The sequence below is a fragment of the Xenopus laevis genome, chromosome 4L (genome assembly GCF_017654675.1).
Source record: "Xenopus laevis strain J_2021 chromosome 4L, Xenopus_laevis_v10.1, whole genome shotgun sequence".
Lineage (NCBI taxonomy): Eukaryota > Metazoa > Chordata > Amphibia > Anura > Pipidae > Xenopus > Xenopus laevis.
Genome location: NC_054377.1, coordinates 138,561,689 through 138,583,998, shown reverse-complemented (window position 1 = coordinate 138,583,998; position 22,310 = coordinate 138,561,689). Strand labels below are relative to the sequence as shown.

The 22,310-nt window shown below is 40.6% G+C and overlaps 1 protein-coding gene across 2 annotated transcripts in view; it reads right to left on the bottom strand.

The window, feature by feature from the left end:
• The window catches only part of LOC108714687 (kelch domain-containing protein 8B), a 122,332-nt gene that overhangs the window by 18,190 nt on the left and 81,832 nt on the right, over positions 1 to 22,310 (bottom strand). For both annotated transcript variants that reach the window (XM_041590864.1, XM_041590865.1), the window contains exons 4-5: positions 12,852 to 13,076; positions 3,784 to 3,885 (exon numbers count right to left, since the gene is read on the bottom strand). In XM_041590864.1, coding sequence (XP_041446798.1) covers positions 3,784 to 3,885; positions 12,852 to 13,076 — 327 coding nt within the window. The remainder of the gene's footprint in view (positions 1 to 3,783; positions 3,886 to 12,851; positions 13,077 to 22,310) is intronic.

Sequence of the window (22,310 nt, the reverse complement as noted above, 5' to 3'; positions counted from 1 at the left end):
AAAATAGATTGGTTTTAGTATTATTTATGCTCCAGAACATGCTACATATTGCAGTCCTGATAATACATTCCCTTTAAAGGTATTAATTAATCGTGAAGGATTTAGCCCACAGATTAGCATTTTTATGGAAGTAGTTAAATCAAAGGATTAAGGCATTTATTTCAGATGATTCGTTCTTACTCGTGGAAGTTGAATGTGTGTGACACATTCTTATACTACTGATGCCTGAATATAGAATTCCAATCAGGTTTTAGCAAGACAGAAATGTTTCCAGTCCTGTTAAATGGACACTATTATAGATATAAAAATGTATTTGCACCTAAAAACATTTGAAATTTTTCAATTGAATGGATTAGAAGTGCTCTTTTTGCCTATCTCTCTCTCTGTAGGATTAACTGTTTCAGGGTTGGACTGGTCGGGACCCCGGAAAAAACCCTTGCGGCCCCTGACAACCCAGGCCCACCACCCAGCCTGATCGCTGCCTCTGTTTAGCCGAGGTGGCAGCTGCGGGAAGGGGGAGGCTGGTGCCAATTAGAAGAACTGCAGCAGGCAACTGGGGCGTGGGGTCCCAGGAGGCAGACCTGGTGGGCTTCTTCAGTTCAAGGATACTTGGATGAGTGGTGAAATGTTTTAAAAAAAACTCAGAAAGTCCAGTTGCTTCAGACTTTACCCTATTAGATACCTGGAGCATCATTTCAATTTCAAAGTACAGACATCCTTGGCCTTGCACCTGACAGTGCTGCGCTTAAGTGCTTGCCCCCCCTGCTTACTGTAAATTAGCCCAAGTATGTTTTAGACAAACCCCCGTATAGTAAATCTTTTTTCTTCTATTTGTAGACTAAATATGCCCAAGTTTCAGAAGCAGGGAATGCGGTAGAGTGGATGTAGATAGGTTATTAAAAAAACTAATCAATATCACAGAATTATCAGCCAGTAAATCTGACATCTATATTGAGGGAGGTCATTGGAAAGACATTTAGAGAGTGCCTACAGGATTATGTAAATCATTTATAAGGCAATGGCAGGGTCTAATAAAAGGAACAGAATCCCAAACTAAACTAATTTAAAGAACAATGAAAGGGTTCATTACTGGGGGGGGGGGGTGACAAGTTGCTAATACTCCCTCCCAGTGATTACAATCTCTACTTTCAGATGGCAGAATACACTCAAAAGCCAAAACTGGCTGGAGCTTCTGTTGGATTGTGGTGGTGGTGGTATCTGGTCACAACCAACCCCTTATTAAGGTACCAGTGGGCCCAGATTAAAGATCTCATTTGTGGGCCACAGAGGCTCAAGAAATTTGTGATAGAACTAACCTCAATCAGGTGAACTTAAATATAATAAGGCAGGCAATAAAGAAACAGTCTGTGCTTACTAATTAACATGTGAGATCCACGTGCAAAACCCTGGACCAACAGTTATAAAAGTTGTTGAACTTTAATAACAACAAAAAAATTATTTTTTTACCAAAAAAATGAAAGTGAAGAAACAAAAGAAATTAAAATGATGTTGATTAAAGAGGGGGTCTTTTTACCAGGAGGTTGATGGGATCAATATTTAGGAAAGGGGGAGCAGTCACGGTGAAATGGGACATGGTCAGGGCAGAAGAGGAATATGGCAAAAATAACCTTGTTTCAGATCTGGGAGAGTGATGTTTCTGTAAGGCATATGAGAGGATAAGGTTGTCATTTAGCTGGTATAAATGATGCTTGAGAGTAGTGATGGGCGAATTTCTCCCGTTTCGCTTAGCAGAAAAATTGCGAAACTCGCGTCAATTTTCGACACACGTCCGAAAAGTTGCTTGCGTTAATTTTGATGCTGGCGTTAAAGTCAATGGGCATCCGAATATTGTTGATTTTTTGGACGCCGGCGAATTTCCAATTCACGTCTGCCAAATTTATTCGCCCATCACTACTTCAGAGGATGGTGGGACTGAGAATCTGGTGGTGATGTGGAGGCTGGGGGAAAATATCTGGGGTGCAGGGGAAAGATGCTTGTTTAAACAGACTGTGGGGAGTTCAGAGTTGCAAAGTTTGAGCCGGGTCCATAGGTTCCTCCTTATTAAACCACCATTTACAAAAGGCCCGGAAATGGCTTCCATTGGGCTTCCTTGGGCAACCTATTGCAATCTGTTCTCAGTTGCATTTGTGCAGCATTAATATTTCTTGTCACTTATTTTCACTCTCTCTTTTGTGCTGGAGCCCGCGACATGGCAAGCGTGACCCCTTCAAGGCGCTTTACGCAGACACAATCTCGATAAAGATTAAAAGCCCAGAAGGGGAGATGTGTTTAATAAATGTCATTAAATGCAACATGCAAGTTAAAAATGGATATGTTGGTCCCATGATAAATTAGAAGATAATTGCTTAAATTAAATCTGATGCACTGTTATTTTTATCCACCAGACAAGTATTCATTATGCCATTTAGTAAGCCCAGAGCACTCCGACAGGCCCAGCAATGCTGCTGAATAATTTGGGTTTCAGTTGGGGTTTTAGAACCGATCTGTGTTGTTTGTGAAATATTCCTTCTATTTGTCTAGCCATAACAAAAAAATGCTCTTGTAACATATCACCCAATATTCAGGGGTGGCTGAAGTAATATAGAGGTCCTTGAGGGGTGCAGAACGTTGCAAAGTTTTAATTCATAGGCACAACATTTTCTCCAGTTATTGTAACCGATAGTAACCAATTAGCAGGTGGCATTTACTGATCTATTGAAAGCAAACATCTGATTGGTTGCTGTTAGTTACTAGAAATTCTGCAAGTTTTATGTTGTTACCTAAAAAATCTGAGTACATGTTGGGACCTAAACTTTTACTTGTGCTCCAATCATCAACACCCATTGTTGACACACAGAGATGGCACAAGCCCACACCTCCAAATATTTTAGGCCAGTAGTGCCCAAAAGGTAGATCGGGATCTACCAGTAGACCTTTAGCTGGTGATCAGTAGATCTCAAGATACTGTCAACAAACAGCTTGTCAAAATCACCCTCCTGTTTCATGCTTTTCATTAAGACATTTATTACTTTAAGAAATACATAAGAAATAGAATTAATAGAATAAATTCTCATAAATCAATATAATAATTAAGTAATATTTTCCATGGAACGGAATGATAACACTGCTTTTATGGATGTAGATCATAATGGGACAACATCACTAAAAGTAGACCTTGCATTAGTAAAGTGCGGGCACTCCTGTTTTAGGCTATATTATGACAGGGTAGGACTGGGTCTTTGTGGGACGCATCGACCCAGACCCGCACCCCCCCAAAGACTTTGTGCACTTACCGTGCTCCCCCGACCTCTTCCTGCATGTTGGGATAATGAACACTGTACATGTATGGGAACTGTTATCCAAAATGCTCAGGACCTGGGGCTTTCCGGATCTTTCCGTAATTTGGATCTCCATACTTTAAGGGAGTTATTTACTAAACCTCGAGTTTATCTGATTGGGCTTCTTGCGGCAAAAAATTTTTGTGGAATTTTTTTTTTTTCGAGATTTATTATACAATGATGCTGCAAAAAGCCAGAATCCAAAAATCCACCATCTCAGACCTGTCGAAGTCCTTTATAAGTCAATGGAAGAGATACCAATCAAAATTCAAAAAATTGTGTGATTTTGGAAAAAAAGACTGAGAAATTTGTGCAATTCGTGTTTTCGCTAGATTTTATCTAGTGTTTCTTCAATCCGATTAATGCTGTTATTTTATTAATAAATAAGGTCAAATCAAGCATGGAAGTTTGGTTGTGTTTTTTTTAATAAAATATGAGACAGTACCTAGTCCTCCGGCTGCCACCACTCGTCCACCCAAGTACCCGCTTACAAAGTCAGCTCTCTTTTCTCTCATTCTCATAGAGCGAGCCGACTTGCTCCAGATACCTGAAAGAAAAAGGATAATGTTTATATTCTATGGTCTGCTTTGCTAGAGCAACAGAGAAGTGTTAGACATTGATCTCCTTATCTGGGCCAGGTTCTGATTCCCTTGATCCAGAGGTAACTCAGATGACTGGGCTGCCGCTATTAATCTCAAGCCCCTTCCAAATAGTCTTTCGGTTCTGAAAGATCAATGAGTTCCATAAATGCCCTACCAAGCGGTGGGAGAGATATGTCAAGACATCAATAGCAGAGTGTGTTTATCTCAAGGGCCCCTGGGAAGAACCAGCTGTAATCTTTTCTGCAGTGAGTCCAATTCAATCATCTTCTTTGGACTATGATGTCCTCCTCTCAGTTGTCATGGTAATGGCAGCAATCGCTTTCTACCAGCTGTTAAAATTGGCTTAATCCCTCCCTCCCTCCTACTTCCTAACTTCAGGGTTCAGAACGCTACCCTGAGGCTTTGGGGGTCATAAAAATATGGAGAAGGAAGGGCGGTGGCATCTGGACTCATGTCTCTTTGAATCACTCCCAGAAATTGCCATGCAGCTTTATTGTTATCACCCCGGCTGCAGACAGAAAATGAATGACACCAATAAACTGTCTGCCAGATTGGAAATGGAAGCTTAAAAATGTTTCACTCGTCCCTTTTCTGACACAATGACAATATGGTGAACATCTGCCATTGTATTGTATTGAACTGTATTTATTCATTGTTACGCAGCCCGTCATTCACCCGAAAAGTGTTTTAGGCATGATTAAAATGTCATTGTAAGTATTGCACTAAATGTAGCAGAAACCAGCTGATTAATAAACCTGAAGGAGAACTAATTGCTACTAATTTTGCTACAAAATTTGCGAATCTCCTGCGAAAATTCACCAGCGTCAAAACATTTTGGACGAGCGTCTGAAAAGAAGATTGCGTCAAAACCGGCACGTGTCAACACTATTCAGACTCCTATTGACTTTAACCCTGGCGCCAAAAATTGACGCAAGCATCAATTTTCAAGTTTCGTGAATTTTTCGCCATTTTGTGAGCAATTCGCAAATTTTTCAGCGAAGCGAAATGGGAGAAATTCGGCCATCACGAGTATGATTGTCGATGACAGAGAGAGGGATGACCATGTTCATTGTCATTGTACTTTAGTATAGTATATACCTCTATACTGAAATGTGTGCAAGCGAAACACATTGAAGTCAATGGGTGTCAAAATAATTTTGACGCGCAAGCAACTGTTTTTATGCGTGCAACTATTTTGTCCAAATGCAATAAAGCCAATTAAAGCCAATGGGTGTACGAATAATTTTGACCAGCGTCAATTTTAATGCTTGTGCCAATTTTTTTTTTGATACTATGGATTTTTCGCTGGGCAATTTATTCGATGACATGGAAATTCGACGCAAATTCGTGCCTGTCGAATTTATTCGCCCATCTCTACAAGTGTGCCTATTAACGCTGGGGAACCCTGGAGCTACCACCACCACCATGTTTGTTTCAGTAACTTTAACAGCTGCAAGTCCCTGAATTTGTACTATGCACACTGCAATGCGTTTGTGATAATATAAGGAAGGATAATAGAGGAACACAGTTCTAGCTAGCATAAACTGGACAACCCACCTTTATTTATTTCAAGGGAAACATAACCAGTAGTGATGGGCTAAATAAATTTGCAAGACACGAATTTGCAGCAAATTTCCACATTTTGACGCAAGCAAATTAAATTGCAAAACTGCTGACACAATTTGCCAGCAAAAAATCCGCCACGTAAAAAAAAAAATTGGAAGCCCGTTGACTTTAATGCATTTAGACCAAATAGTCACGCGTATAAAAATTGTCACTCACGTCAAAATTGATACGCATCAAAATTATTTTGACGCTTATTGCCTTTAATGCGTTTTGCAAATTTTTTGCCGTTTCACCAATTTCGCGGTAAATTCACAAATTTTATGGCACAGATTCGCCCATCACTAATAACCAGTACCAACTTATACCCTACATCTAGCAAAGATAAAGTGAAAGTAAAGTATACTTATTAATAGTGTATGCGTTCCCTTTAATTCCCTGGTGCCCTCTACTTTAGATGATTGAGTGTGATTTTTATTGATTCGCAGTAACTTTTTGTAAAGATATAAATCTCTTCCTCTGAAAATATTGCTAAACCCGGCACATCATCATGATCCGTCTGATATAAATCACAGATGTTTACTTCTTCCTCTGTATCGGCACAAAGTACTGTCCTGCGCCCTGTACAGCACCGATCGACTTTGAAGATGGATTCTGTCCATAACATTTATTCAGAGAGGCGGCGAGGAGCTGACAGCTGGTGAATGGCAGCGAGAACGGGGGAGAAATATGGAAATGATATTCAAATGTTAGCTTATTATCACAGAATCAATCAGAATCCAGTGTCCTCCTGGAGATGATTTGCAGCTGTAATAATTCAACAGCAAAGATGATAAATGTCATAATAACTTTAGAAAAGTTTTGTTTGGCACTTAGAAGGAGACAGTGTAGGGTATAGCTGTTCAACCTGAGCTTTATGTCTTTATTATTCTTTCATATCCCTTTCCTAGCAGAGCTAACACTCTAACTTCCCCAGCACACATGCTAATGCCATGCATATAAAGGCTCATTTGTGAATGGGGTAAAAACAGTTGCATATAATGCACCTTGACCCCAAAAAAGAAGGTGACCGGGATCTTTGTATTTGATGTCTGGCTACCCCAGGTACAATGGGTGCAAGAGTGAGAGCACAGGAGATGGATTAGGGTGCAACCATAATTTCTTGCCATTGAAGGAATTAGTGGGGAGTAAACAGCATGAGAGAATGATCCTGATAACAAGCACCCCCTTTCTGCTCAGCACCTCTTTATCCCCCCCCTTAACAAGGACACATATATATATATAAAAGGGGCATAGAGTCACGGGAGGAGGGGGTCATTCTTCCACTGTATAGAGCACTGGTAAGGCCCTTTGGAGGGGCTTGTCGAGAACAGTCCTCCACCTGTCTCAATGGTCAAGTCCTATGCTCCTGATTATACATGTTCCGGGGATGGTAAGAGACCAGCTGGGGAGTTTATAAAAACTATACAGAAAGCAGACCCCATTGTCCGACCCTTGTGGCTGCAGGTCTGCTTCTTCTATAGTTACACTACTGATATCTAACCTTCAACCCTTCTCAAATACTACTACTGAAAGCACATTATAATGGTTACATAATACAATAGGAACCTAGTGTCACAGTTCCTCCCCCAAGGGTCACCAAGGGTCCAGGGCATATGCTCTTTCTGCCTTTTATAGCTGCGCTATAGAGGGTGCAACCTGGCACTGCCCCCACCACAAAAAAAACAGCACCTGCCTATAAGAATACCTGGTTGTCTAGTGAGGCGGCAGGGACGCTCACTTTGAGGTTGCCGCCTTCTTCTTCTTCTGTGCACCGCGTGACTTAATCTCAGTTGACTTGAAATTCAAATATTTAAAGGCACATATGTCCAATTGACCACAAAAGTTATTTTCCATAGTTGCTGCATGCTTTCTAGATTGTCTGATCCTTGCTTTTGACCCTTGCCTGCCCCTGACTTCATTATCTGCTGCCTGTACTGACCACTCAAGAAACAGGATTTCCCTACAGCAGGGGTCCCCAACCTTTTATACCTGTGAGCAACATTCAGATGTAAAAAAAGTTGGGAAGCAACGCAAGCATGAAAAATATTCCTGGGTGGTGCAAAATTAGGTGATTGGCCCCTAAATAGACTGGCAGCCTACAAGAGGCACCTGTTTTTTAAGCGACCAAAAATTGCCTCCAAGCCTAGATTTCAAAACGACACACCTGCTTTGAGGCCACTTTGAGAAACATTAAAGGGGTTGGAGAGTAACATGTTGCTCCTGAGCTGCTGGTTGGGGATCACTGCCCTACAGGCTCTGGCTAATTTGGGGGAAAAGGTTAGGGCCTGAGGCTGCTGGGAAACATTGCACACCTACATGACTACCCCATAGCATCTGTTATATATAGTATATTCAGTTGTATATTGACGGATCTAAAAAGTCGTTTAGGATTTACGTACATCTCCTCATGCCAATCCCTTGACTACGTTGGTTGCTTTCGTCATGTCCAGCGTCCAACACCAGCAATTATGAAAATCTTTCTGCGGTGTGACTTTCTTCCTAGATTGCCATAGCCTCACACATCCAGTATATCTGATAGCTCAGTCACTGTCAGTGATTGATCTGCACATTTGAGGTCTCACAGCCAGAGAGATAATTGCTATTTCCCGCGCTGCCCTGGGTCTCGCAACATCAAATTACACGGAGAGCTTGCAAGCCCAGAACTTGTTATTAAGGAACAACAGTTTTGCTTTCTAATAGAAATGCTGCGCAATATAATTCTGATAATAGAAGATGAAATAGATGACTTACAAAACAAATTCTGCTTCCATGTAATTTTTTTTCCCCCTGTAGTGGCAAAGCCAATAAACTGATGAAGCAGCGGGATGAAGGGATCGGAAACGGTGCTGGTAAATTACCTATTTTTCTGAGTTTATCATGGGAAGCCAATCATCAGAAAATAAATAGGTTCTTTGGAGGAAGCCTTGGATGAGAGTCTGTATGGTGTCTCCTGCATGAAGCACACCAATCTTGTACTGTCTGTATAAATTATGTGTGAGAGTAGAATTATGGTTGACATAGAGAGGTTTTGTACAGATTTTGCTACTCCGATTTCATTTGGCAATTGTTGCTGTTGGCATGGAGGCACAGTGGTTACCATTACTAAGGTTCTAGCTTTAATCTCAGCCAGGACAATATTTGCAAGCAGTTTGTATGTTTTACTGTGCCAATGTGTGTTTGCATTGGTTTCCTCCTGCATTCCAAAAACCATATAAGACAGGGACTTTGGATTCTAAGGCTACTGCCAAATGCAGGTTGAAAGCAGCTTGTTGATATAGGAAGGGCAAAGGCCTGAGAAACAACCCTGTGGGAACGGGCATCACAGTCAGATCTGGGAACAAAATCATCCTTTTTCTTCAATGCATTTGGAGTGAAAATGAAAATGTTTCAAACATTGCCACAATTTCATGAATTTGTCTACACAAGGACACACAAAGCTTGTAAAACTATTACAATAGGGTGGGACTGCCACTTATCACTTATTTTATCAGTTTTATACTTTTTGCATTAACAAACAGGTATCTCCCTCAAAATTCTGATTTCCCGTTTCCAAACACCCGGAAACATGCAAGTTTCTCATGGGGGCTCTTGTTAGGTGCACCCCATAATCTCATATTTTCATCTAGGGCTCATTTATAAACAATGGGCAAATTTACAACTGGGCAGTAACCCATGGCAACCAATCATATGACTGATTTCAGTGCTCAACCTGCAGCTGTTTGAAAGAAAAGCTAATCACTGATTGGTTGATATGGAGTACTGCCCAGGTACAAATTTGCCCACTGTTTATAAAGGAGGCCCAGTGTTTATGGCTGGTGGATAACCCACCCTCAACTGAATTGCATGGAAACCAGTCACATGTAAATTTAACATTTAATTGGTACCTTGTCTCCTCACTACTCATGCAAGAGCCCTTAACCAGCTGAGAGGCCTGACCTGACTGTGAGATAAAAACCCAACATTCCGAGATGCATATCTAAATAACATAGTTCTTCCCCAGGTCTGTTTTCATTACATTCTATGACACTATGGGTTGATCACAGGTTGGACCATGTACAACATGGGCTCCATAAGCAATATTATTGCATGAAAGTATATGAAGGTTTTTTGTATGCATAGAGATCCATTCTCTACAGGAAGCGGAAGGAGGCTTGTTGCAGGGGCCTCCCCCTCTGGTGGTGTCAGACTCCTTTACTAGTTCTTCCAGTTGTGTGTCCCTGCACCAACCCTTCCAGAAGAAGGTGCTACTCTGCCTAAATCTGTCAACAGAGGTGGGTGGGGAACTTTAGGTCAAGTTGGATGTGGGCTAGGAGAGGATGGGTTAGGGTTGGGCATCAGGCCCAAAGTAAGGCTACGAAGGCCCAGGCCTAGGGCATCAAAGTTTTAGGGGGGGTATGCTAACCACTTGCCACATTGATAGAATTCACTGGGGACTGCGCCAACTTTAGAATTTCCTCCCAAACTGCTCCTGTTTTTTTAGGTAGAGGGCGATGGGGGCTCATGCATGGGTTGATGGGTGTAAAGGTGAGCCTGAGTGGTTCCAGTACATGTGCATGCATGCATGTGTGGGGAGCACAATCGGCAGCCTAGGGGCTGCATCAATTTGACATTCGGTGCTGTTATGGTATGGGTCATGAAACTGACTGCATCACTACTATAGAGTTTGCATAAGTAAGCTATTCCTTTAAAGGAGAAGGAAAGGGAAAATCAGTGGGGAAGACAAAATGTCCCCAGTAACCCAAAATGTTAGGTACCACCAAGTGATTATGATTGCATACCTGATACCCTACATAGAAGGTTGAAAAAATCGGCCTTTTCACTCTACTGAGCATGCTCACTAGCCTGGGGATGAAGAGAAAATCTTAGAAGTAGAAGGAGATGGCAATGTGGTGCTCCTACAGGGGTACCCTTGACCAATGTAATTTTCTGCTAAAAGAGGATGGTCTGGGGTATTAGGTAAGTGATTATAATCACAAGGGGGTACCTAACATTTGGCACCACCCTGTAATTATAACTTGTCCTTTAAGCAACAGATATATTCTACATACATGTCCCAGTTTATACTCTCAGCTATTTTACCTGCTATATAGAAATACAACAGGTAAAATAGCTGAGAGTATAAACTGGAACATGAAGAATCTCTATAAATTTCTTCCCCAATAGCTGCCTCCAACTGGCAGTCAGGGCATTAGGCTGATTAATGGCTGTGTTCTTCTGATTAAATGTTATGTTGATGCTGATTGAACTATGATTTCATATGATTGTTGCTATAAATAATGTAGCGAAGGGAGACGTTTGCCCCCAGGCAAGTTCTACGCTCAGTGGCATGTACTGAAAAATAATCTTTTCTTCTTTACTCAGAATAAAAATCAACTTTGGTGGCACTAACAGAATTACATGCCAATTACATAGTCGCCCTGGGCAACAAAGGGATCCACTCTGCATAAATAACATGTGTAACTCTACTGTAATGTTATAGCTCACATGTATAAGATGATGTCAATATTTCACTTTAATGGAACATCTTTATGTGTATATATATATGAAACTTTAGTACCATTGAGTACATTTGTAGAGTGAAATAAAAGTGTTGCACTTGTTTTTAATAAGCTTATTAAATGGCAGGTTTCAATAAAGTGCAATCCCTAAGCACACCTCAACCCCCCCAATCCCTCTAATTGATTATGGAAAACCTCATCAATTTTGCAGGAGCAAAAAAATATAGTGATGAATATGAACCAGGATAAAATGCATTTAAAGGGCTTGATATGAAGCTGTTTTCTTCTTGGCCATTTTTTAATTATTTTGCTTGGAGATAAGTCTTGCAGGGACAAAGGCATAACAATATTGTCAACAGAGGTGACTACAGGCTGGTAGTCCACCTATGAATAACAAATGGCCAATCAGAGCCATTGCTAGGAATGTACTAGGAATGTTTTTACTCTTGTGTGATTCCGCAGCACATTCTACATTTGTAAAATGTTGGGTGTTTGGTCTTCTGCTCCATTTTTACCACCAAACAATTGATGCATCTACAACTAAAAGGAAATAGTGATGGGCAAATTTCTTCTGTTTCGCCGAAAAATGTGTGAATTTCACGCAAAAAAAGGCGAAATCAGTGAAATCGAAAAATATTCGGGAAAATCATGAAATCGGAAAGTTTCATGAAAAAACTGTGAAATTAGTACATTTTCACGAAAAAATCATGAAATTCAAACATTTTCACGAAAAAATTGTAAAAATCTGAAATTGACTCCGGCGTCCAAGCTGATACTGGCGTTAAAGTCAATGGGCGTCCGAATAGTGTTGATGCGCGCCAATTTTGATGCAATCTACTTTTCGGACGTGTGTCCAAAAAAATTTGACGCTGGCGAATTTTCACGGGAGATTTGCCAGGCGAATTTATTCGCCCATCACTAAAAGGAAACATACTTTCCACACTTTACTGATCACCTGGGCATATAGAAATTGATTTGCATGCAAGACCTTAGAGCTGAATGGGGATGTGATTCCTAATGCAGTTGGTTGGACCTTGCCAAATATTATGCAAGAGGCTCTCACTACAAACCGGTGAATTAAATGAAGGTGGCAGATGTGGTGTTATCATGGGCAGATGATAAAACCCTTGAGTTGCCAAATCTTTTTATTCCTGTTCTTACATGGGAGTAAAAGGATTGTTAGGGAATAACAGGTATCTGTCATAGTGTCTCAGTGTGCAATTATCTAGTGTTAGCTAGTTATGTGAACGAGAAGGGAGTAACACAGTGGGAGAGCTTCAAGGCCAGGGCACCTGGTAGAAGCAAAAGGATAACATAACAGACTACTGATAAGAACCTTCTCGGATGGCACACTGTCTCCTGGGTAGTCTTGAAACAGTTCCTAGAAGGGCCCCGGGGGCACTTTGAAACTGCTTAGTCCACCATGGAGGGGGGCTTAGGAATGTGAGGGTCCATACAGGGCCTGCAAGACTTTTCCTTCCACAGGATCCATTTCACGAGCCAACACTAGTATTAGGGGAAGGGGACAGTTACCTACGGCAAGTCTGAGCTGTTTTTCTTATTCAATTGGTAAGACTATTTTCCTCTGAAATCAATATAATACCAGGAATTGTCTTATTATTGTTCCCATTTCAGATATGACTTGTGGAACCGTTAAGCAACAATTACCAAAAGAGGTTGATTATTCTGTTTTTAAGTGGAACAACTTGAGATATTTCTCAATGTGGCTATGAAATGTCACCTCTACCATTATTCTATAAAGGCAATGGCATCAGGCTTTTTGCACATCATGGGTTTCAGAAACTTACTCTGCTCTGAGTCGAACATCTCTACCGTGCTGACAAAATGAGGTCGGGAGTAAAAATTATGGGGTCCGGGCTGTTGCAGTCCACCAAGGCTGAAAAAACAGTTGTCAGTCATAGTGCAGCTGGCAAAGGCACGCCGGCTTGGGATGCTGGGATATCGAGTCCAGCTCTTCATCTCCAGGTCCAAGGCTTCAAACGCTGTTACCGGAAGCTTTCCCTGACGTCCTCCTGCCAAGGGAAGGAACATGTGTATAGTTCAGCTGAGATACTTAGAGACATTGTGCAACATCTTTTTACAAATTAAATCCTACAGATAAACATTTACCTGCAAAAGTAGGGATGCACCGTATCCACTATTTTGGATTCGCCCGAATCCTTCGCGAAAGATTCAACCGAATTCCGAAGAGAATCCGAATCCTAATTTGCATATGTAAATTAGGGGTGGGAAGGTTAAAAAATGTTTTACTTCCGTCACACGATTTCCCTCCCTGCCCCTAATTTGCATATGCAAAGGATTTGGACAAATCAGAATCCTGCTGAAAAAGGCCGAATCCCGAACCGAATCCTGGATTTGGTGCATCCCTAGCAAAAAGTGCAATGGATAGTAGTGAAGGATTTTAGGACAGGGCAGAGATGGAAACTTACCCTGACAAAAGTAACATTAAAAGAAGATGTTAAAGTTGACTTGCCTTTATTTTAAGGGGATTTAAATTAACTTTTAGTATGATGCGCAGAGTGATATTCTGAGACAATTTGCAATTGGTTTTAATTTTTTATTATTTGTGGTTTTTGTGTTATTTTGTTTTTATTCAGCAGCTCTCAAGTTTGCAATTTCAGAAATCCGGTTGCTAGGGCCCAAATTACCCTAGTAACTATGCATTGATTTGAAGAGACTGGAATATGAATAGGTGAGGCATGAATAAAAAGATGAGTAATAAAAAGTAGCAATAACAATAAATGTGTAGCCTTACAGAGCATTTGTTTTTTTTAGATGGGGGTCAGTGAACTAGAAAAAGGCAGAAGAAGCCAAATAAGTCAAAAAGTATAAAAAAAAGAAAAAAATGGAGGCCACTGGCCAGTTGAAAAGTTGCTTACAATTAACCATTCTATAGCATACAGGGGGATGACCAGTGTCTCCAGCACAGCAGGAATAAGGAACTAGTCAGTACACAGCTAGTCAGTTGCAGAGCTGTATTTAAAGAAACAGTAACACTAAAAAATGAAAAAGTTTTAAAGTAATGACAATATAATGTACTGTTGTCCTGCACTTGTAAAACATGTGTGTAGTCTTCAGAAATACTGCTAGCGTTTATATAAACAAGCTGCTGTGTAGCCATGGGGGCAGGCTTCAAGGCTGAAAAAGGAGAAAAGGCACAGGATACACAGCAGATAACAGATAATCTCTGTAGTATACAATGGGATTCTTCAGAACTTATCTGTAATTTATTGAGTATCCTGTGCTTAAATGGCTGCCCCATGGCTACACAGCAGTATGTTTATATAAACTATAGCAGTGTTTCTGTAGTAAGCAAACCACTTTTACCAGTGCAGGTCAACAGTACTTTATATTGTCATTCCTTTAAAACACTTTAATTTTTTTGTGTTACTGTTCCTTTAATAGCCGTTGGTTAACAATCTTATCAAAAAAAGTTTTTATTAGGGATGTTCTAATAATATATTTGCCTGTTAGCAGTTAACAGTCTACTCTAAACCTTATTATTTCTGTTATAGCACTCAAAGCACCCTAGATGATGTTATTCCGGAAAACCATATTGTGTCAATGGACCCTAAATCCCAAGTCCCATAAAGTTTTGGCCAAGAATTTACCCTGTGTGCTATAACCATTAAACCCAGTTTTGCATCTCCTCTTTGCTGAAAAGGATCTTACAGGCCCTGCTGTTCAGTGGATTAGCACATTCACCCTGGAGACTCCTTAATTCTAACTCAAAAGTTAAACTTTAATTGGTGAAGCTTTTCTTGGCAGCCCTGAGTGCCCTGTGGGGCTTGGGGTGAAAATTGCCTTCAGCAGAATAGCGCAAGGAACTGGAACAAGGGGAATCAGGATTCACTATTAAATAATGAAATGTGTCTGAGCTTCAGGCAGAGTGGAGTCAAGGCTTGTGTTTAAATCTAAATTTCCAATCTGTTAATCAGCACTTAAAGTACTTAGCCTTAATTAACCCCATAGGAACAACATAACTATATATTTGCCATTTTAATGACATGAAAGTTGGCATCATATCTTAATCAGCAATGGCAGAAGACATATTATACTTCCACACTGTAGATACGTTTTATTAAACAGTCCTGCGTCACACTTATGAGAAAGTTGCTGCATGGGATAAAATGATAGGGCTAGTGTAGCTTAGTAACAAAATGAAGGCTGATAGGGATTAGTAGTCTGAGATAGGTAAAGGGTCGGACTGGGCCAGTGGGACACTGGGAAAAAACCTGGTGGGCTCCCTGCTCTTGTGGAGCCGTCTGCCCAGATCTGCACCCTGCTCTCCTGGACTGCCAATACCAGCTCAAAGAAGGGCCCAAAGAACATGGACGGTGCAGGGGGGTGGCGTGGGCCCTGAGGTGGTAGCTGCGATGGGCCTCGGGCAAGAAGAACACGGCGTGAGCAGACGTGCGCGCAGAAGTACGCACACAGACGGTGCAGGGAGGAGGGTCAAAGGGGGCCCTGAGGTGGCAGTGCCAGTGGGCTTCGGGCCCCCCGGTTAGACCCTAGATAGGTACCTAATAGGAAAGAATGGAGGGTCACTGCCTGCTCTGCTTTAATTTCCCCTGCAGAAATAGTAATGGATAGTAAAAGCATATAACTGTAAGACACAAGTTATGGAAGACTTTCTCTTAAGCAGTTGTAGTTTATTGCGGTGACTCTTTCATAACAGGTAGACTGCTACTTAACCTTTTCTTCTCACCTCTCCCTAACAAAGACTGCTGTCCCTTCCTGTATCACTGCCAGAATGGCCACCATATTTCCTGTTCCTGTATGCTTTATTTACTTTTCAGTACCAACAACTTTCACAGTTCAACTTAGGAAGCACTGCCATCTAGAGGCCAAAATAATTATACATTCACTATTTAACAATTCCCATTTTGTCTCCTTACAAGCATCCTTAATTATGTAGGCTGAGATATACTGTAAGGGAAGGGTTACTACCTGCTAGTCATTCGATTTTCAAAAAGAGATTGGTAGCACCAATGCATCGAGACAGAGACCAGAGTGAAGAAAGGGGTTACTGCCTGCTCTTCTTTCAAGTGCAAGAATAAGGCTAGGTACTACTAGAATTATTTTTAGAATTCAGCTGTAGCATGTTTTTTTTTTCAATGGGATTTAATTGTACAGTAAACAGTATATATATATATATATATATATATATATATATATATATATATATATATATATATATATATAAAAATATATATATATAAATATATATATATACTTTATAAATAGTTTTGCATAACTGCTCAGAGGCATGTAAACACAAGCTGCTTATTTGCAAGAATCTTCCAGATCTTCTATTATACTGAAATAAGAGGGCAAAAAATGGAAGGGTTATCGCCTATTCTGCTTTAATTTATTCTACAGAAATAGGATACCATTAGCAAGGTCCTTAATTCACAGTGACTAGGATAAGAAAAAAGGGGTGGAAAAGTTACTGCCTGCTCTGCTTTCATCTCCCTTATACAAACAGAGATTGTTAGTTAGGAGTAAATAGGTGACAAGAGAGAAAAAATCTTGGAAGGGCTACTGCCTCCTCTCTTTCATCTTCAATACTCAAATTAAGCTGGCCATAGACGCAAAGATCTGATCGTACGAATCGAGGATTCGTACGATTTTCGGACCGTGTGTGGAGAGTCCCGACATTTTGCTGCCGATAATATCTCTGCGTGTATTGCCGATCGTAGGATTTTCAGTGGGAGACTGTCACCAGCTTTGGTTGGACATAGATATCGTACGATTGCTGTCAGGGGCAGAACATTGCTGATCTGTTCTTTAACTAATCTGACTGGTAAGTCTTTGATCTGAATAGTTAGTGGCGGGTCGGGAGATGGGAAAGTCCGATCGTACGATGATTCGTACGATCGGATCTTTGCATCTATGGCCAGCTTAAGGGTTGAAAAGACTAGACATGGTAGGTTTCTCAATTAGAACTGTGGTTCCCAAATGTAGGGTGGATGCTTGGGGCAGTGACTTCAGCAATTGAGAGGGTTCAGTCTGGAGGATAGTTAGGCAATCATTTGTGGCGAATCTGCCCTTCTAGATATACCTGAAAGCTCAGCTTGAAGGACAACTAGGGTGAGATTTGGGGTGAAATCTTTGCTGTCCTCAAAACTATGTCTGAATAACAGATACATGACCTATGAAGGATTTCTGGTCAGAGGTCAAAAAGAAAAACTTGTAGTGTAAAAAAGTCCCCAACCACTGAATTCCAGGAATAGAGATAGGGTTAAAGTACTGGAAGGAATCCTATTGCCTCTTCTTTCATTTCTACTAGAGAAAGAGTGGGTCATTTACATAATATTCTGTGAGCACTTTAATAATACTTCTCCATACAATAACAGTATGTTGTGTTACAAAGTCAGAGAGGCAGCATCATCATTTCTAAATATAAAATCTATACAGCTCTAATCAACTTTATTGTACCCAGTGGGAAACATGGAACAAGATAATCTTATTGTGAGCAAATACGCAGGCTTATTATTAGCTTTGCAACATCAGTACCAACCCTCTTTGATGGCTAAGTTAAAAACAGTGTTTTGCATTATTTATATTTTTAATTTAAAATGTTCCATCACCTGCTCTCAAATGAGAGATACGCTATTAGCCTGCAGTATCACTGCTGGTTAAAGAAGGACATAAGTGTCTGTAAGCTAATATAATTTAATATATATGGAAGACATAAATAATGTTGATTCATTTTCAGATAAACCCACTGAACGGGAATGGTTGTTTTTTTAAAATATTATTAAAAACTGGAGATATGTTTAAAACAACAATCAAGGCAGAAACAAGGAACTGATTGCTGCACATGCTAACACCCATCCCCAAAAATTATTGTCAGCAATAAAATGATGAGGGTTCCTAATGTGGTCTGTTAAAAATGTAAATAGTTTGGTTACGTGCAAATAAAATTTAAAAAAAACAGTGTTTGAAAACTTACATTGCAATCATACAGGATTTATATGGATATCCCCTTGCAAGTTTGATTCATGCAATGTAAGGAAGGGGTTTCGGAGTCAATTTGGGTTGAAAAAAAGACAAAAGTTAAAATCCTCCAACTGAACCCCAGTGCACATGTATCACATACATTAACAGACCTATCTATAACAGGGCGGCTTTATCTATAGGGCTGATTGGGCATCTGCTCAGGGTTCACTGAATTTATTGCGGACCATTGCTGCCGCTGCTCTGCTTCCCTCCTTCTCCCGCTGCCCACCGCTCTTCTGTTGTTCACAAAGCCTGTGTGTTCCACTGTGGTATGCACGGCCATTTTGGATTTTTCAGCAGAGAGAAAACACGCTGTGGGAGCACAAGAGAAGAAGAAAGCTACTGGTATTCTGCTTGTGCAAGCGTCAGGAAGAAGTGCAGGGTGCGGATCTGGGCCCACTACAGCCAGAGGACCACCAGGTTTTTTCCCGGTGTCCTGCCGACCCCATCCGACTCTGCTCATTGCCTTGTCTGGGATAGATGGATTGTGTATTGGCCATTACTATAGTGATTATACTGCCACAGCTGGGGCTTATATAATAATTATGCATTTTCTGTAGCACTATATGCCTGATATCCATTTTACTTATGGATTAAATTGGTACGTCTGGGGTTAATATCTTCATTATTCATTTTGTATAGTACGGGGGTTATATTTGGTCCACTAGATAATTTAGTCAGATAGATTGGGTCCTCAGTAGTGATGGGCGAATTTCACGAAATTCACGAAACGGCGAAAAATTCGCGAAACGGCGCCGGCGTCTCGTTTTTGACGCCGGCGCCCGTTTTTTTGATGCCGGCGGCCGTTTTTTTACGCCGGCGTCCGTTTTTTTTACGCCGGCGAATTTTTTCGGGCGAATTTTCGCGGGTGTTTCACAAATTTATTCACTGGCAGCGAATCACGCAAAAAGTCGCCGCAAATTCGTGCCTGGCGAATAAATTCGCCCATCACTAGTCCTCAGTTCTAGAAGGGAAGCTGTTTCCTTATTCCTATGTGAAAGTATTCAGATGGTAGTTTAGTGACAGGTCAGAAACTGTAATAAGTCCCTATAGGAGTGACAGATAGGGTCAGGAAAGTTAGTGAGCAGCTAAGGCTCCAAGAGGAGTTTAGTGAAGGGTTAGCACCCTGTGGTGACAAGGCCGCCAGGTTAAGTGGTTAGGCTCAAGGATAGAGAGATACTTGGAGCGCAAGACCAGCTGTGAGATTTACCTTCAATGAGGATTGTGCACCAAAGGCAGGCAAGGTTACTCAATTCAGAACTATGACTAACAAAGGATCAGACAGTATCTGTGAGTAATATATTTGTGTAAATGACCAGCTGCCACTACTTGTTTGTGGAGTGAACTATCTAAACATGCACCAGAATATGTTATTGACCATTGAGAAGTGCACCATCTGTTCAATAAATTGTTCTGCTGTTTTAAAGAACCACTGGGGCCCAAAGTTATTTTGATCAAGAGTGAATTTTGTGTGTTTATACCAGAGTGGTAATCCCTTCCTCCATACCATAAGCGGGACCCCACCTGAAGATAAAGAGTCTAATTAAATTGGGCCTACCGGGAGTTGCTGGGAGTTGGACCCATTGCCCGGGTCTAAAACCAGTGTATAGAAACCCAAGGAAGGTTAAGGCAGACCCTGACCCAAAATCTGTACTAAACTAACCACTATATCGCTCTAGCCTTGGATATTTTGTTTGTTTGAGAAGCCATCCAATCCTCTCTTAAATGCATTAAGAGATTCTATCAAGAGAACACCACCCAGCAAAGCATTCCCCAACCTCACTCTCCTCACCGTAAAGAACCACCTATATTCCTTCAAATGAAACTACAGTTGCTGAAGTTAAAAGGGTTGGCCTCTCATTCTTTGATCTTCTCTAAGGGAGAAAAGACTCCTCTCTATCTCTCTGAGTAGGCAGTGTCACACATGAGATATTTATTTGGAACTAAGATCATGAATAGTGATGTGTGAATTTTTTCGCCAGCCATGAATTCCGCATTCCACAGTTTGCCATCTGCAAATTTCTTGCGAAAATGTGGGAAATATTCGCAGCGGAAAAATTTGCCACGGCAAAAAGGTCGTTGAGACAAAAATGTTGCCGAGACAAAAGAGTCCCCATAAGAAAAAGCGCCCATTGACTTTAAAACTTTTGGGCAAAAAAGTCGCCATAAGAAAAAATGCCCGTTGACTATAAAGGACAAGGAAAGTTAAACTAAAGAAGTAGCTAGAAATGTTGTACATTATGTTTTGGGCTTCTGTACCAGCCCAAGGCAACCACAGCCCTTTAGCAGTAAATATCTGTGTCTCCAAAGATGCCCCAGTAGCTCCCCATCTTCTTTTCTGCTCATTCACTGCACATGCTCTGTGCTGCTGTCACTTACTGAGCTTAGGGACCCACTCACAATATACAGTACACATAGAATAGAATATATATATATATATATATATATATATATATATATATATATATATATATATATAATTGCATTTTTAGCCACATAAATTTTTAGGGTTTAGTTCTCCTTTAATGCATTTGGACAAAAAATTCACCATATGAAAAATTGTCTGTTGACTTTAATGTATTTGGACCCTGCTTGTAGTATTATATTCTTTATTTAGGTTCTAGGGCAGTGTTCACAGATGGCTTACTCCAGAGTACTTGTTATAATTGATCACTGTCGAAAAGGTCTTCTAATGTATTTAAAAAGAGCAATCATGTCCCCTCACAAGCACCTTTTCTTCAGTCTTTCCCAGGGTCGGACTGGGGGCCGGGCCGGCGTGTTAGCCGCGTCTCAGCGCTGGCATGTGCCCTGCATCCCTGCGCATGCGCGCGGCACCGCGTTTATGTGCATGCGACCGGCACCTTGGTTGTGTGCATGAAATTTTTTTTTGCCGTTACCTCCGATAAAGGGGGTTGCGGCATTAAGAGGCAGATATTTGTACGGACATGGGCCGGCAGGGCCCACAAGAGCCGGGCCCACCGGTCTTTCCTCATATTTTAATTTTTCCATTCTTTTTTTCTAGTCTAGAAGCCAGTCTCTGCCCTCTCTTCAGCAAAACAATTACTTTTTTAAGGACTGAAGCCCAAAGAGATAAAATCTTTTTAGCACTCAACGCTTGTGGCCATATAATTAAAAGTGAGCCTTCAGGTATATTAGTACTCAAAGTACAAGGGTGAATAATGGATTGATCTGATGTAGTTTTGGAATCGAAAATACATTTCTGCTTTTGAAGTAAACTGGGGGGGAGGAGTTTAAATTTCTTCTGGCCCAACTGAAAGCTATTAAGATTATACTTTTAGTAAAAACTTGATGGACGTGTCTTGAACCTCAGCTATTCTTTGTAACAATGAAAGGAATCAAATATTCACAGATTTAAATATTGTATTCATTGAAGATCTCCAACACTGACAAGAGTAAGCAGTGGGAAACTGCTCCCCATCTATACCCTCTTATTTACTGAAAAGGGGTCAATTATATCTGCTTATGGATAGACTATCCTTTAAGAATATGTCATTTTAATATAGATTTTCCCTATTAACCTAATCCATTAATACACGATATCCCCCTCTCAAAGGACTTCTTCATCTAGCATCAAAGACCCACCTCCATTTCCCCGGCTTCTCCGTCTGCTCTCTTCCATTCTTAATTCTCCCATTAATCAAATGAAATTACAGGAGGCCTACAAGTTATGCCATAAAAGCAAAATAGGCTTGAAAACCACTTACAATTCAAATTTTTTCAGACATTCTACATCATGACAACATAATCATTGCCTCCAGCTTGGATATGTAATTCGCCAAAGATTATACGTGAATTGATCTGTGACTAGAAATTTTAATAGAAGTAGCAATCCCATAGCAATGAGCATAGATGTTAACTCAGCGGGATTCTGTGTAAATCTATATGAATAAAGCGGAAGTTACAGAATGTCTTTGGCTCTTATATGGAAATCCTGTTTGAGGATGCGGATTGTCTTAAATGGAAAGTCAATGAGGAATCTTGGGGCTAGATGGGGTGGCCTATTTACAATCTTTTAATTTAGGTGATACCATGTTTCTCATTTACTTCTCCCTAATTATAATTAAGTTATATATAAGTGATGTATTTATTTAATAAAGAAACTCTGCATATTCTCTAACATATGCTGTCAATGTTAACCAATGTGAGTGCAGGAAAAACGATTATACTTGTAGATTATCCAAACTGTTAATTCTCTAATGACTTATGAATTCCCAATGTCT